General features: G+C 34.4%; 1 protein-coding gene across 2 annotated transcripts in view; it reads right to left on the bottom strand.

The window, feature by feature from the left end:
- The window catches only part of Fntb (Farnesyl transferase beta subunit), a 204,627-nt gene that overhangs the window by 152,871 nt on the left and 33,602 nt on the right, over window positions 1–18,154 (bottom strand). For both annotated transcript variants that reach the window (XM_090398657.1, XM_090398658.1), the window contains exon 4: window positions 10,993–11,084. In XM_090398657.1, the coding sequence (XP_090254783.1) occupies window positions 10,993–11,084 (92 nt within the window). The remainder of the gene's footprint in view (window positions 1–10,992; window positions 11,085–18,154) is intronic.

Consider the following 18,154-nt stretch of genomic DNA (forward strand, 5'->3'; position numbering starts at 1 on the left):
GAATATGACCATCATTCAGGTTTATACACCTACTACAGAAGCATCAGAAGAAGACACTGAAGAATTTTATGGCAAGTTATAAGAAGGTTCAAGTTACAAGTTACAAGATTCCATGATAGATGCAGCACCAAAGCAAGATTTATGGTATTTATTGGAGATTGGATGCAAAAGTGGGAGAGAGACTGAGGAACAAGGAATAACAGGTCGTTTTGGTTTAGGTATTCGAAACACTGCAGGGAAGAGACTAGTTGAGTTTTGTGCAGAAAATTCTTTGTTTGTTGCTAACACCTGCTTTAAACAGCACAAAGAAGATTGTACACATGGGTATCACCTGATGAACAACACAGAAATCAAATTGACTATATACTTAGACAAAGAAGATGGAGAAGTGCAATTCAGTCTGTCAAGACTTTTCCAGGTGCAGACTGTGGAACAGACCATGAGTTATTAGTGGCTACGATACAAGTGAAACTACGGAAACTGAAAACATCACAAATGTCTATTAGATATGATCTTGGAAACACACCAGCTGAATACAATATTAGCATACAGAACAGATTCAACACACTCAATTTGTGTGAAAGAGAACCACATGAACTATGGGAAGAGATTAAAGATATAATTAAAACAGAAGCAAAGAAGAATATCCCAACAGTTTGTAAGAAGAAGAAGTCCAAATGGCTGTCAGAAGATGCCATCAAAACTGCTCAGGAAAGGAGGAAAATGAAGGCCACAGGAAATTTGCAGGAAGTATGGCATTTGAATGCAGAGTTTCAACGACAAGCCAGAAGAGACAAGGAAAAATACTTTAACCAGGAATGCCAACAAATAGAAGAAAGGAAAAACAAGAGATCTTTTCAAAAAGATCAGAGAATTAACAGGAAAGTTTAGTGCCAAGGTGACAATATTGAAAAGTAAACACAAAGGATATCTTACAGAAGCTGCAGACATCAAAGAAAGATGGAAAGAGTATACAGAAGACCTTTACACAAAGGATCCTAAAATTACTGAGAAATTTGAAAAGCAGAATTATACACAGGAACCAGTACCAGTGGAGAATGAAGTGAGGTGGACACTGCAACAGATATCCAGTAAGAAAGCACCAGGAGGAGATGGAATACCCATTGAGCTGCTCAAAGCTCTGGGAGAAAAGGCAGTTAAAATTTTAACAGCTCTATGTGTCAGCAAATTTGGATCACAACTAGATGGCCTGAGAATGGAAAAAATCAGTTTATATACCTTTATTGAAGAAAGGCGATGCAAGAGAGTGCAAAAATTACAGAACTATAGCATTGATTTCTCATGCAAGTAAAGTCTTACTTAAGATCATTCAGAAAAGACTGGAACCATTCATGAGGAGAGAAATGCCAGATGAACAGGCAGGATTTCGAAAAGGCAGAGGAACAAGCGATCAAATTGCCAATGTGAGATGGATAATAGAAAGAGCACAGGAATATCACAAAAATGTCTACCTTTGTTTCCTTGACTATAGCAAGGCTTTTGACTTTGTAGATCATGTGAAACTACGTAATGTGTTAAGAACAATAGGAGTCCCAGAGCATTTCATTATCCTTCTGACGAATCTTTATTATGAACAAGAAGCTACTGTCTGAACAGATCTTGGAGAAACTGAGTATTTCACAATAGGTAAAGGGGTGCAACAAGGATGTATTTTATCTTCATACCTGTTTAACTTATACAGCGAATACATTTTAAGAATGGCAGGGCTGGAGGAGTCTTCAGTTGGAATTAAAATTGGTGGAAAAAATATTAATAATTTGAGGTATGCAGATGATACCACCTTACTAGCAGAATGCAAAGATTTGAAGGAACTTATTATGAAAGTTAAAGAAGAAAGTGCTAAATATTGTCTTAAACTTAACCTCAAAAAGACAAAAGTTATGGCAACATGCGGACTTAATGATTTTGAAGCAGATGAGGAGAAAATGGAAGCAGTTAACAATTTTGTGTTCCTAGGATATCGAATTGATAAAGATGGTTATTGTACTGAAGAAGTTAGAAGATTATTACTGGAAAAAAAGCAATGACAAATTTAAACAAGATCTTTAAAGATAAAGATATTAGCCCTCAACAAAAATCAGAATCGTGAAAGCAATGGTATTCTCTGTGGTGTTGTATGGATGTGAAAGTTGGACCCTGAGAAAAAGTGAAAGAAGAATAGATGTATTTGAATTATGGGTTTGGAGACGCTTACTAAGAATACCATGGACTGCAAAGCAAACCAATAAATCAGTGATAGACAGAATAAAGCCAGATTGCTCCCTTGAAGCTATGATCATCAAGCAAAAATTGTCATACTTCAGACATACTATGCGAGCAAATGACAGTCTGGAGAAGATTATGATGCTTGTTAAAGTTGATGGAAGCAGGAGAAGAGGAAGACCAAGAATTAGATGGGTGGATGGAGTTAAAGAAGCAACTGGAATGTGCTTGGAGGTTCTGAAGGACATGATCAGGGACAGATCGGAATGGAGAGTGTATGTTCATGGAGTCGCAAGGAGTCGGAAACGACTCGATGGATCTTAACACACACAACACATTTATTTATTCCTTTTTTCTTGTTGAAAGGCTTATATGCTGGCTAAACATGATAACTAATAATTAAGGAATTGACAGCGTAAACTAGAAATATAAATTAAAACAACTTTAATAAATACTTTCCGATATTTCGGCAACATCACGTTGCCATCTTCTATGGGAACTTAAAATAAAGAACAGGTGCACGCAAGTACTACATAACAGCAAATGAAAAAAGAAGCGAGGAAGCTACCGTTTTCCTAAAGTCCTGATGGTGTCCCCTGGCGGGCTATATTGGTAGTTATTGGCCTTTGGGCTGAAGTTCTTCTGATATATGTTTCCCAAATTTGAGGCAGTCTTATGCACCCAAATTTGTAGAGGTTTGGCATGTTCCTAAGGGATGAGGCTGATTCCATGAATAGTCATATTTGAACTTGCTGCAGCGTATTACTGTGGCTTTCTTCCACCTTATTCTGTGGCGGGTATCCAGAACATGGTCTGCAAGCCCAGAGTGGCTATACTGGTGAAATCGGATGTAGTCCTTGTGTTCTGAGATTCTGATATTTGCTGTCCTGCCTGCATGGCCAATTTACAGCTGCAAGGGACCTGGTATAAACCAGGTAGGTCTAGGGGAAGTGGTTGGTCTTTAGTGGAGCAGATAAGGGATACCAATTTTCTATATGGTCTGTAACAGGCGGTCAAGTCATGTTTTTTTAGGATTGTGTTGATTTTTTCCGAGGTGCCTCAGATGTAGGGGATGGTGATGGATTTAGAGTAATTTTTTTTGTGAAGGGGGAAGGAGGTAGGTTGTGGATAACTGGTTTAAGTATTTTTTGGATTTTTTTTTTGGGGGGGGGGGGGTAGCCATTGGCTGAGAGAGTGTTAAGGATGTGATTTAGTTCAGCGGTTAGGGCTTGATCAGTGGAACAGATAAGTTTTGCCCTGTTGAATAGTGTCTTAATAACTCCATATTGTTGTGAGGGGGGGGGAATTGTTGGTGAATGTATCTGCCTGTATGGGTGGGTTTTCTATAAACTAAGAAAATCAAGGTTCCATCAGGTTGGTGGGTGACTAGTGTGTCTAGGAAGGGGGAGGCTATTGTTTTTCTCTTTTTCCAGGGTGAACTTGATTCTAGGGTGTTGGTTATTTAAGTGTGTTAAGAAGGAGAGGAGTGTATCCAGGCCATGTGGCCAGATAGCGAACACATCATCAATGTAGCAAAGCCATATGATAGGTTTTTGTGGGCTGAGAGTTTAAGGCTTTCTCTTCAAAAGTCTTCATAAAGAAGTTGGCCAAGGGTGGGGAAAGTGGTGAACCCATGGCTGTCCCCCCTCTATCTGTTTGTGAATTTTTCCTGCCAAACGAAATAGCCTGAGTTCATTGTGAACTGAAATATTGCTGAGATATCGGGAGGAAATTTAGCTTGGATTAGCTCTAAGGTTTCTTTGATGGGACATTTGTGAATAAGGGGGAGACATCAAAACTGACCCTTAGGAACATGCCAAACCTCAACATATTTGGGTGCAGAAGACTGCCCCAAATTTGGAAAACATATATCAGAAAAACTTCAGCCTAATGGCCAATAACTACCAATATAGCCCGCCAGAGGGCACCATCAGGACGTTAGGAAAACGGTAGCTTCCTCGCTTCTTTTCTCATTTGCTGTTATATAGTACTTGCGTGCACCCGTTCTTTATTTTAAGTTCCCATAGAAGATTGCAAAGTGACGTTGCCGAAATATCGGAAAGTATTTATTAAAGTTGTTTTAATTTATATTTCTAGTGTATGCTGTCGATTCCTTAATTATTAGTTATCACATTTATTTATTGATTTTATTTTTTAACATTTTTATTTTATTTTTTCACAAGAGGTCATGCTAGCATAAACGATTAACAAAGCAATTAGATTTAGCTTACTTTTGTGTAGCTTGTCTCTTGTGCATATACTTTCCTGATGATGACATCGATATATATAGGCCAAAACATTGAGTGTTATTTTCTTAATTATAAGTAATTGCTCTAATGTTTTTTTTTTTTAAATCTTCATAAATTCTCCACAATGAATGCTGACCACTGTGTAACCTTGAAAGAAAAAATTTCCATATTTAGGCTATCTCCACCAAAAATTGTGTTTTAACAGTTGAAATGTTTTGCTTGTTCTATAGATTCTCCCATTCAGGAGGTAGTTGATGTTTTAAATGTTTCTACCTATTTTCATTGTGTCGGTCTTTTTATTGCTGATTTTCATGACAATTATGCAGTGATTATTCAATTTAGTCAGGGAATCCTATAGATTTGTACTGGATTTATTTAGGAGAATAATATCATCTGCATCAAGTAGAGAGCTGAGATTAGCATCTTCAATTTTGAAATCACATTTAATGTCACTCTCCTTCATAATGCAATCCATGTAAATGATGAATAACAGAGGAGAATGTGTATCTTTGTCTCAAGCTTGATTTATCATCAAACCATCTTTCTATATTTCCTTCAATTCTGCATGCTGACTTACAACTGAAATATAGACTGCAGTATTTGATATGTCTTATTTATCCCATATAATTATAGAAATTTTGAACAGCTTTTCTCTTGGCATATTATCACACCTTTTCCAGAACTTAAAACGGATCCTTTTTATATTCCCATGATTTCTCAACTATTTGTTTCTAAGCAAAAATCTGATCCTGACAATCTCTATTTGGCATGAATCCAATTTGTTCATCTCCAAGTTTCTCTTCCAGAATTTTTCTGAGTCTTTTCTCAAGTATGTCTACATAAATCTTATCTGGATCACTTAGTATGGAAATTCCTCTGTAATTCTGCAATCAGTTTTCTTTTTATGGATGGATATGTATTATGAAAACTGTATTCAAAAATTTGAACTAGGCCCTCTGACCACTCCTTCTGAATTATGAAGTGTGGCCACTGTAAAAACTTTTATACCTCTGGTCTAACATAATCTACTCCAGCTACCTTTTCACATTTCAGGTTTCTCAAGTATTAACATACACTTAGTGGCCACTTTATTAGGAATAATTAGGCATTGGCTATTAATTTATTTACTAATAAATTAGTGGCCAATTTATTAGGAAAATGTATTCCTAATAAATTGACCACTCAGTGTATGTTAATACTTGAGAAACCTGATTGCATTCCTTTTGAATTCCTCCACCTCATTAAATACTCTAGATGAGAGAGAGTTATGCAAAGGTCTGCTTTCTTGTGTGATGCTTCCAATTGGCTAAATGTATATTATACTCAACAAGATATTATATTCTTAAATCCTATACCCTGCAGATGAACACAATTCTACATAAAAGTAGATTCTGTATGGAGAAGCTTTATAAAGCAAAATTTGAAACATTACATTGTCCCAACCAGAATAGGTTTGATGACCATTGTTTATCTCCATTATGGGAAATATCGTCTTCAATCTAATAATCCTTCTTAATTTTATCTAAAAATTTATCGACTGTTACTTTACTAAAGTTGTGATGATTTGCCAATTTTTTTTTTTTTTTTTTTCGGTAGGTTGTATGCCAAAAATTCTGCTAGCAAAGAATTTTACCTAAGTCCATTTTAATTACATCTATTTTTATGGATCTACAGTATGTTTCAAAAAAAAAAAAAAAAAAGTACTGAATAACTAAAACAATATATGTTCTGCAGCAGGTTCAGTAGTGTTTTTTTTTTTTTTTTCCATCACATATGATTTGATTAGGAATAAAACAGCTGATCAAATGCTACAGACCATAGATACAATCGAGGAAAATTAGAAGAGCAAGCAGGTAACATCAATGGTAGAACCATATTGAAATTTAAGATATTAAAAAAGGAATTTCATATTGTTAGCATTCAAAAATGTGTGAGTAGAGCTAATCTAAGGTAGTATGATCGAACAAAAAGAGGAAAAGTTAGATATAGAAAAGTCAGAATTAAGTCAGTGTTTTTCAAACTGCAGGTCACAACCTGCTGAAATTAATTTAGCAGATTATGACCATAAAAATATCAGAATGTATCTTGCAGATTTTGTAGCCTAAACACATTCATGCTGGGCAGCAACATTCCATGAGTTTTGCCCTCAGTGTGTATGCAGGAGGGATCGTGCATGGAGGTATATTATGTCCCTTCCACATTAAGTAGGTGCATTTTGACAAAATTTTAAACATATATAGCATGTTAATTTGAATGTTTCAGAGTAAATTTTATTATATTTTCATTATTATTATCTGATCTTCTTCTTTTCCCTCTTTTACCTTGCGATGTCAAGGGTTATATATCTTTATTTGCTTTTGAAAATTTGCTTTACATAAATTGTTTGATTTCTGCATTCAATGACTGCATTATAAACAATTGTTACCACATATTTTCTTCAGCTGAAAATTTGAAATAGGTTGTTAGGACAAGTGCATTTAGTTAGATACTGTATTTGGTACTACAATAAAAGTGTTTTGCTTGTCTGTTTGCAGTATAGTGTCTGTGGGAGGAAAGATGTTTTTCATTATATTCTAACTGTAGCTACATATAATACATACACTATTGTCTCCATACTCTATTTAGTGATAGAATAGAGCTACTTGATTTTCTTGCATCTACAGTATGGTATCTGTAGAATGAGGAAAGGATATTTATCACTAAACAGAGACACATTGCAGTCTTCCAAAAGAATATGCATAGTGAGCAAAAATGTTTAATCATGTGAATAAAAATGAATCCTATGTTTTTTGCCAAGTACAACTGTTGCATTAAATAAAATATTTCCTAATTTCTGTTTTTCTATTTTATTTTTTCTATGTTGTATGTAAATGTTAATAAAATAATATTTGATATTAACTTTGTTAGGTTTTTATTTCATCATATGTAGTAATCATAGGAATTATTTTGTGAAACTTTTCTTTCATTTTATATATATGTGAGTAAAATGTGTATGCATGTGTACCAGGTCATGATGTAAAATGTATTTTTTTTATTGTGGGTCGAGATTAGAAAACACTGATCTAGGTTGGCTGATGCAGTTAGCAATGCCCTAGAGCAGCATTTCTCAACCCTTTCTGAGCCCAAGGACCAGTAAAATGCCTAAAACAATTCTACGGACCACTAAGTTAGAGAGGCGTAGCTGGGGGGGAGGGAGCGATCCGCTCAATATTAGTCAACTTCAGTCGAAGATCGGCACACACAAAAGATCACGAGCCAAACCAAGATCACGGAATTGCATTTTAAGTCCACTGCCACTTGAAAGCTCAATTAACTGTTCTTTTTTTGATCACAAAAGGTCATTCTCGTGACTGCAAGCCAGAAATGGATCGCGAAACCACACAGAAATTTCTCATAAAAGTTATTCAGAAAATACGTTTCAATCCGTTTCAGATTTTTGAGGTGGTCACAAACCCTTTCCAGGAACTCATAATCAACAAAAATATCATTTTCTACTAAAAAGGATTTCAATGTTGGAAAAGGTGCAAATTGTCTATCTTCATTCTCATGACTGCAAGCCAGAAATGGATCGCGAAACCACACAGAAATTTCTCATAAAAGTTATTCAGAAAATACGTTTCAATCCGTTTCAGATTTTTGAGGTGGTCACAAACCCTTTCCAGGAACTCATAATCAACAAAAATATCATTTTCTACTAAAAAGGATTTCAATGTTGGAAAAGGTACAAATTGTCTATCTTTTACATAATTAATCCATAAAACTAGTTTTTTCTCGAATGCCTTTATTTTGTCGTAGGCATCAAGAAACAGTTAAAGAATTTCCCTGAAGGGAGAGATTTAGTTCATTTAATTTTGAAAAAATGTCTGAAAGATAGGATAGTATTGATAACCATGTTTCGCCAACAAGAAGTGATGCAAAATTAGAATTATGTTCATTTACAAATAATAAAACTTTGAGCCTTAAGCCAGTGTATTTCAGAACGAAGCAAAATTTGTATATATTCACTGCCCATTTCATTGCAGAGTACTGAAAATAACCTGTTATTTAACAGTCGAGCTTTAATAAAATTGACTAGCTTTACAGCGTTGTATAGCACAGTTTTAAATTCTGGTGGCATTCCTTTGGAGGCTAACGCTTCCCTATGCATGAAATGATGTACCCAATTCATATTATTGAGAGTGTGAAATATTTCTTCAAGTTGTTCAGGATGGCAAAGTTCTACAAAACAGAATATCATCATGAATGTTATTTAAATTAAGGGGATATTAAATCCCACATTGTTTCAAAACCGAATAAGAAACTCAAAGATCAGAATCAAAGAGTTTCATGCCGAATATAGTAACTATAAAGTATCGGCAACTACTAGTGTATGCTAAAGCACGTAGTCCAAGTACGTAGTACAAACTAGGGCAACTCGTAGCAAAGGAATATCCCCTTAATTTAAATAATGTTTTACATCACCGAAATGAAGCCTATTGGCTCTTTATTTTAAATAATTTATGGGTGCACCGTTTTGACAACTCGTATAGCAGAGTATATAAGTTCTTTTCGCTATACCCTTAGTATTATTTTTAGTCTAGCTACTCACTGATGAGATCTCAATAAAGATTGAAACCTCTAGTGACCTCCCACCATAATGTATAACATCATACATCTCCTAGGAGATGGGTTTTACATTATGAAAAATACTAAGAATATCAATCAGAGCTTTCCCCACCTTTGCTTCGAGTTGCCCTAGTTTGTACTACATACTTATACTACGTGCTTTAGCTTACGCTAGAACGATACTTTTATAGTTACTATATTTGGCATGAAACTCTTTGATTCCGATCTTTGAGTTTCTTATTCGGTTTTGAAACAATGTTGGATTTAATATCCCCTTAATTTAAATAATGTTTTACATCGCCGAAATGAAGCCTATTGGCTATTTATTTTAAATAATCATGAACGTTGTTATCATGTGCATATCTTACATAGCAAATTAACTGCATGTTATTTGTAACATCAGTAGTCTCATTTATTTGTAAAGGCTCTTCTTAACTTTTTCTATTAAATGAGATTCTACGTCACTTGCCATATCATTAATTCTGTGAATGACAGTGTCATTTGAAAGAAGAATCAAATCAACATCTTTTAGTAACTTGTTGCCAAACATAGTTTATACCACATCTTTTATAGTTGGAAGTAGTAAATTTTCCCCAATAGAATGAGGTTTTCCTGTTTTCGCTATGTGCAAACTTAAGAGATAGGATGCTTCCAGTGCCTTGCTATTAATGGAACCCATGGCTGGAAAACTATATCTTTCCCATGATTTAATGTCTCTAAGCATTGTTGAAAAAATTCAATTGGCTTATTTTTCACATCACAATGTTTAGTTTCTAAATGTCGGAGTTTCGTTGGTTTCATGCACTCATTCGACAACACTTCATAACACAACACATATTGAGGTTTCTGTTCACTTTATCTCCACACCAAGTAAACCCGAATTCCAAATATGAACTGTTACATTTCCTACTGTATTTTTTCTTTGAACTGCTCGTTTCTTCTACTTTAATAGTATCAGATTTACTCACCGTTACAACACGTGTATCATAATTAGGGTTAGCATCACCTGTTCCATTTGCTCTTCTTTTCAAAGTCCTAGTTCTACGCCACTTTTCCATTATTAAAAAACGTTTCCGAAAAATATATAAATATATAAATACTGGGGTTAACTCATGACACACTTTGTCCAAGTATCACTTAGCACTTCTGAAGAGAGACTGAGCCTTAGTCTATCTTCAGAAGTGAACAACAAGCAACTGGTTGAAATGTGGATAACATATGTTCACTTTAAATCTGATAAAACAGCAAGGGAAGGCAGAAGCAATAAAACTATATTGTTGTTCACTTCACCCCTCTTTTATTATTCTGCTGCTACAAATTTAGTGGCAGAATGATGAATAATAAAAGAGGGGTGGTGAACAACAATATAGTTTTATTGCAGAATGATGAATAATAATAGACGGGTGGTGAACAACAATATAGTTTTATTGCTTCCGTCTTTGAACATTCTGACGCTATTTGTTGGGTTTTTTTAAGTCTCCATTTGATTTCAATAATTTTTACTTATTCAATTTTATTTTGTTTCAATAATTAAAAAAATATATATTTATTTAATTAATTTAAGTCTGTCTGCGAACAACCTGTCCCATTGTCACGGACCACAGGTTGAGAAACACTGCCCTAGAGGAGTGATATGTAATATCTGACAATGCAGGCATCTGGCAATATTAATTTTTCAGAAAAGTGTTAAAGGAAGCTAGTAATAATGTAAACAATCACATATTACTATAACAGTATCCTGAACAATCTATGAGGTTGCACTGCAGCAATTTGACAATGAAAATACCCTTTTAAACAAATATGGTAACAGGCAAATTTTAGAAACATTTAGACCAAGAAGTGACATTTTTATTCATTATTTAAAAGTCCAAATGTTCATTCTAGCAAAATTTATTAGTAGATTATGATATGTTACCGAGATTTCATTTCCTCACTCATGGGTTCCTCCAAAAGTTCCAAGCAATGGATTATCCAATAGCATATCCATGGTCTACTGGCATCAAGACACTGGAAAGCAAAGTACAAAGTCAATTTATAACGATATATTATTACAAACATTATTTCTTATTAATAGCTGAACAATGAAAAATTTTAATTTTTAAATTAAAAAAATGTTAATTTCGTAATTAAGATATAATTATAGTATATACAGTACTATAATCTATATGGTATATCACATAAGCAGTCCTCAGTTATTGTAGAGAATGCGTTCTTCAATGAAGCTTAATAATGAAATCCCTTTTCTTACAGTGTTGGGTATTTATGCAGGGTGGCTCATAAGTCACAAAGGGGTTTAAATATTTAATAATTTTTTTATTGTTATAATGAAATACAGAACCTGAACAATTTTTTTTATTAGTTGTTATGCCTTTCATTTTCGGCTTCACAAAGATGGGTCCTTTCTACACATGTTCCACAACAGATGCTAATGTTTTTGGCTGCAACGCCCTAATTTCTGCACAAATGCTCTCCTATCAGCTGTTGGATTGTCTAGGGCTTGTCACATACACCTTTTCTTTCAGGTAACCCGCACAGAAGAACATTTGTGCTGCAGCCAGAAACATTAACAGCTGTCATGGAACATACCATAGAAAGGATCCATCTTTGTGAAGCCAAAAATGGATGGCATTTACGTGATGTGCATTTACGTGATGTGCATTTACATGTTTTTCATAACTAATAAAAAAAATCTTCAGGTTCTATATTTCATTATAACAATAAAAGAATAAAAATAATTACCGTATTTTCCGGTGTATAAGATGCACTTTTTTACCTTAAAAATTCATCTTAAAAATGGAGTGCGTCTTATATAATGAAGGTAAAGATTGTTTCCTCTTTTCAAAGTCATACGCACTCCCTTTTATGTTCCAAGATCTTTGCAGCTAATGGTGCAATCAAATTGATGCATGACCTTCACGTGACTTCTAGCGCGTCATTGGCTAAGAATGGGGAGTCCCTGTTCAAGTTTCATAATATCTTATTCGAGTAATCAGTTACCGATGTTTATCAGTATTGAGTTGACATGTTGAGATATTTTGTGTTAGGTTTTAGGTTTTTTCCAGAAAATTGTATTAAATTTCTTGGGTGCATCGTATACACCGGAAAATATGGATATTTTCCGGTGTATAATAAAAAAGTTATTAATAAATAACTTTTTTATTATATATCCAGGTTCTGTATTTCATTGTATTTCATTAACAAAAAAAAATTAAATAAAAAATAATAATAATAATAAATAAAAAATTATTAAATGTTTAAACCCCTTTGTGACTTATGAGCCACCCTGTAGAAGACAGATACCTGATCTGGAACCAAATTTTTACTTTAAAACTATTCAAGCTTATCAATTCAAACTGTCAAATCCTTGCAAGCACTTTATTCTTAATAATCAGCATTTCTCTTATGATTTAGCATTTACCTTATTAAAAGGATTTAATGCACTTACCTAGTCAGAGGTACATTAATAAATGACTGCATGAGCACCTCCATGAAGTCTAAAGATTCATCATGGAGATCCAAACTATCTACACAATATCTCTTCTTGAACTTGCTGACAAAACACAACACTCTGGCAACTCATTCACCTCTCTCCAAGCAAAATATCTAGTTCTCAAACCATTCCTAACAATACTCTTAGTCATTTTCCAGAGATGACCTCTTGTTCTTTCCCTCTAGAAAATGCTGAAATATTTCCTCTCTATCAAACCATTCAAATAATTTAAATGTTTCCATCATATGCCCTCTTTTTTTGCCTATTAACCAACTTTTTCAACCCAAAAATCCTCAATATCATAATAAGTAACATTCCACAGCCAACACCATCTTGATCACTTCCCTCTGGATCCTCTCCACTACTTCATCTCCAAGAAATCCGAGTGACTTGACCTGAGAACAGCAATCCAGATGTATATCAAGGCCTTATAAAGAAGGATGATAACTTCCTTGTCTCTACTTGTATGTTCTTCAATAACCAAGTAATCCTATGAGTTGCCTTGGCCATCTTAGCAATATATTCTCTAAACTACAACTCTATCTACTACCACCTCTAAAATTCCTAGCTTCATCTATATCCCAGAGTACAGTTCCATCAGTGTGGGACACAGCTTGTAATCTGTCTATCCCAAAATGTGTGACTTTACATTAAACTGATACCCATTATCTTTTACCTATACTGTCAGCCTATCTAAATCATCCTGCAATTATCAGCAAACTACTGATATTTCCCTGATATCCTATAATACCCTCTCAAACGTTTATAGACCTCTATCATATCACCCCTTTTTCTTCTGTTTACCAGTGTCTGCAGTTTACATACTCTCAATCTATCCTCATAATCTACATTCCATAATTCCAATATCATCTTTGTAACTTCTTTGCAGCCTTTCTACAGCTTCTTTATCTCTTTAAAACCCAGAGACTAAATCTGTGCACAGTAGTCCAGGTGCTCATATCAAGACCTTGTAAAGAGGTAAAATGACTTCCCTATTCTTACATGGCAATGACCCTTTCAACATCACAATTATCCTCTGAGAGTCATCATATTTGCAATTTCTGTAATGTGACCTTTAAATTTCAACCTAAGGGCTTTATCAAGCCCTTCAATGTAAAACATTACTTGCCACACAAAAAAATTACTCATCTAAGACCCCATTTTTTTTAATTGATATGCCCCAGTAAGTCAACAAGAGTTTCAGAAAATGATTAACAGTGCAGCACTGTGGTTGAAAAAATTATTTTTGTTATTAACTGTTATAACACACAATTGAAATGTTACAACTGAAGAAATTCCCTGTAGTAAACTATCTACTATAATAAACAATTCCTGTAATACCCAAAAATTTGCTATACTGTACAAACCTTGTTTGTAAAATAATGAGTTTGTTTTTTAATTTTTGAAAAAAAAAAGTTTTTCTATCAATAAAGTAGCCTGCTAGCTACCATACTGGCTTGAATTTGTGTTCTGAAATGATTTTCTAAAACATTTGTTTTAGAAAAATAAATGAAAAATAAACAGGAAGTAATAATAGCAGATCTTGAAAGGAAGCAACCAAGAAGATATTAATGACAGTATAAGTGGTGCTAGTGAACATAGTGGTCGATTTGAGCTGTGTTTTTAATTAGAGTATAGTGAGGCTTTTTGTCTCAAATTGTGCTGTTGGAAGTTTTTTCACTTGATTATACTATAAATTAAAGATACCAAGAAATTATATATTTGGTTTAATCCTCTATCCAAGTGTAAGCAAACAAAGTTTGCGCCTGAAGTATCTTCAGGACTAAGGCAACTCGTGATAAAGGTGGACCAAGCTCTCGTCATTACTTGTCTTAGTATCTCCCATAATGCAAAGCACACCTCCTTGCAGACATGTATAATGTTATGCATTAAGGGAAGGGCTGCTACCCAGACCGGTTTCGACCTTTATTGAAATCTCATCGGTGGAAGCCAGACTGAGGTGGTGATACTAAGGTGGAAGCAATGGAGAAGTCGTATTTACCTATACGAGCTGCCAAAAGGTGTCTCACCTTATTATTAAATTACTCTGGATTTAGAAAAACATGTTGGAAGTTTTTTCCCACTTGCTGAGACTATAATAAATTTAGTTTAATCCTTTATCCAAGTGTAAGCAAACAAAATTTGCACCTGAAGTAGTAGCTTTAGGTACCGAGGAAACTTGTGGTAAAGGTGGACCAAGCTCTCAAACTTCCAACATCTTTCTCTAAATCCAGAGTAATTTAATAATAAGGTGAGACACCTTTTAGCAACTCGTATAAGTAAATATGACTTCTCCATTGCTTCAACCTTAGTATCACCACCTCTGGGTCTGGCTTCCACTGACGAGACCTCAATAAAGGTCGAAACCAGTCTGAGTAGTGGCCCTTCCCTTAATGCATAGCATTATACATATCCACAATGAGATGTGCTTTGTATTATGGGAGATACTAAGACAAGTAGTGATGAGAGCTTGGTCTACCTTTACCACGAGTTGCCTCAGTCCTGAAGATACTTCAAGTGCAAACTTTGTTTGCTTACACTTAATTAAAGGATTAAACTAAATTTATTATAAATCTAATCAAGTGGGGAAAAAAAAATCTCATAAGTACTTTGTCTTTCTTTCTTTTGTTTTTCACTTTTTTGTTTTACTGGTGCTAGTGGTGGTTTCGACTAGCACTGGGTTTTTTTTAAATAAATAAAATTGCTGGTAGTGCAGCTAACATCTGCATTATGGGATTACTTTTAGTGGTATCATGGTTGCCACCATTTTATAATAGCTCAAATAAAGTATTTGCTGGTGGCGTAGAATTATTTCTGAATCATGGGATTATTTAATATGCCAACTATCTCTTTTAAGGTTTTAAAAGAGATAGTCGGGCACAAACAAGATTTATTCTTTTACCACTTACAGTGGAGGGAAATATTTAATTGTAGTTAAAGATGTGGAAACGAGGGACAAACTATTATATGGCTTTACTTTTGAAGGCAGCACAGTTATCCTATAATGATCAGGATCCAAGTAAAAACAGTAAAAATGAAAGATTTCCAATGGAATATATAGAGAACAGTAATGAAATTCTTATCAGACATTTTCAAGATGGGGTAAGATTAGTAATATACGAAAAGGTTTATCAGGTGAAGATCCAAACTGGATTTCTGGTAATGTTACCTTCACAATGGATATAAAGACGCCTGTACCAAATTTTGGTACAACCCGAGTTATGGTAAACTATCCCGGAGTACAATGGCAATGCCTCCATTTTGGTTCATATGATCACTGTATGAACCACAACTGCTCCAAATCTAAATGTTTCAACTGCATGGAGATCGGATATATCGCTAATCAGTGCCTCAAACCTTGTCAGAAATGCAAAAATTCTGAACACTGCGTTAACAACTGTCTTTTTAGCACTTTTACAGAAAGAGTAGGGGCACTGGTTAGAGGCATAATGAAGAGTTCCCAAATCTTCAGTCTAGTAAAGATGGTATTATTAAACAAACTATACTTGCTAAAATCACAAAAAGTGTGCGACCAAATCAGCAAGAAATTAATCTCAAAATTCCAGATCTGTGGGAGCAACTTTCCCAGTCAAATACTGACAGAACATCAGCTGAAATTATCAATAATGAACCTAATATAACAACTGAACAGGTACAAAATGAAATGCAAAAATATGCAACTGTTCTACAAGGAGAAACTGGGGAAGCAACAAAAAAGCAAGTAAGACAACTGAAAGAACTTAATATGAAGACATCATCGAAAAGAAAGATGAATTCATAAAAAAAATTGAAGATAAAAAAAAATTTAAGAAAGGGACTACATCTAAAAGAAAAAGAAGTAATAAAAAATGTAAAGATGGAGAAGGCTGTAGATCATCAAATGAAAACTCTTCAGGCTCAGAAGAATTTATTGATTATGAAGTGCTAATAAAGAGAAAGCAAGAGATACAATTAAATAAAATATAATAAAGTTTACTGATTCAAAGTTTTCTCAGTACAGTTATCACCTACATGAAAAAAAAAATAAATAAATAACCAGCTTTCAAATCAAGAATGATAGGCATGAAATTGAAATAATGGAAAGCAACTGTAAAAAACTGGTAAACAGTTTACAAGAAGCAGGTTACACAATTGCTCCTTCACAGATTGAAGACTTCATCAGGTTCATCCAAAATTTATACGTTAAAGACTTATCAGTGACACTTCATTAATCAAGCCTCATTAAATGTACAAGGATTCCACAGGCAAATTAAACAAGAAACTGTATGATTTTCTTATGTCGTAGCATAAGAAAACTTATGCTACGACATAATATCAGGTTTTTTTCTTTTTCCAAGAAGCATACTTTTGCAGATATAAAGATATAAAAAGTTTAACAGATAGATATCCACTTCTTACTTATTGGAGCTTTGGAAGATTTAACAGGGCTGAGTAGGAGTTCTTATTCTTGCCCCCCCCCTCCCTCCCTCCTTGGGTCATTCTGTAATATCCAAAGGGATGCAAAAGGGAGAATCTTGACAACTGACTGGAAATACTGTGGATGTGTAATAAGGTTTATAAATGTTTATGCTCAATTCGGAACAGTTAGACGGAAATTCTTCCAGGTATTGAAGCCATATTTATATGGTGCCCACTACACCATAGCAGCCAGAGACTGGATTGTATTGAAAATCCCACATTAGGACACCCAAGGAGTGGAAAAGTGGGATTGCACAGCTAAAAATATGTCTCGACAATGGTCAACTAGTAGACATATGGAGGATTAGTAATTCTAATCTCCAGGTATACACATACATGAATCAAGGTATTTGTACTGATATTGATCGAATTTATATCTCTTCTTCCCTTATAAATAGAATAATTCAGATAAAACAACTTGACATCAACATGTCAGATCATAATCCAGTTCTACTTAAGTTACACTGCATGGAAAAAGTAGAGATCTCTTCTGGATCATGAATAATCTTTTCAACTAAATTCCAGACGCTCTGTTCAAATTGGAATAATGTTACCTGGAATTGGGATATGTGGTTAAAATTCAAAGTAGCAGTAAAGCAGAATATGATGGAATGGGGAAAGGAACAGGCTTTCCTCAAAAGGAAAAAGTTGAAAGAGAGAAGTGTAAAAATGTTTCTAATGATGTTGCTACATTCTATACCAGCGCAATGGTATAGAATGTAGCAACATCATTAGAAACATTAGCATAGAGATAGAGCTGGAAAAGTAGAAACAAGTAGAAGAAAGAAATTTTAAGATAAGAATAAAGCAGCACTTAGTAGATAGCCCTTCAGCTGCATTCTTCAACAGACAATTCACAAAATTTCGCGAAGAAAGAACCATCACTAAAATCTACATTGATGGAGAAGACATGTCCACCACTCAAGACATCCTTACTCCTTTCAAAAACATTACAAAAATCTGTTTGAAGACAATAGTACTGTTGAAATTATAACTTGGAACATTAATGGCTTTACTGTTCATATCCAAGATGGGCTTGACAAACCCATTAGCATCTGAAGTTACCACAGTCTATAAAGAATGCCAGACAAGAAAATCACCAGGACCTGATAGTCTAGGGATAGGACTT

The sequence above is a fragment of the Typopeltis vanoorti genome, chromosome 10, assembly GCF_054136105.1.
Source record: "Typopeltis vanoorti isolate ZY-2024b chromosome 10, IOZ_Tvanoo_1.0, whole genome shotgun sequence".
NCBI lineage: Eukaryota > Metazoa > Arthropoda > Arachnida > Uropygi > Thelyphonidae > Typopeltis > Typopeltis vanoorti.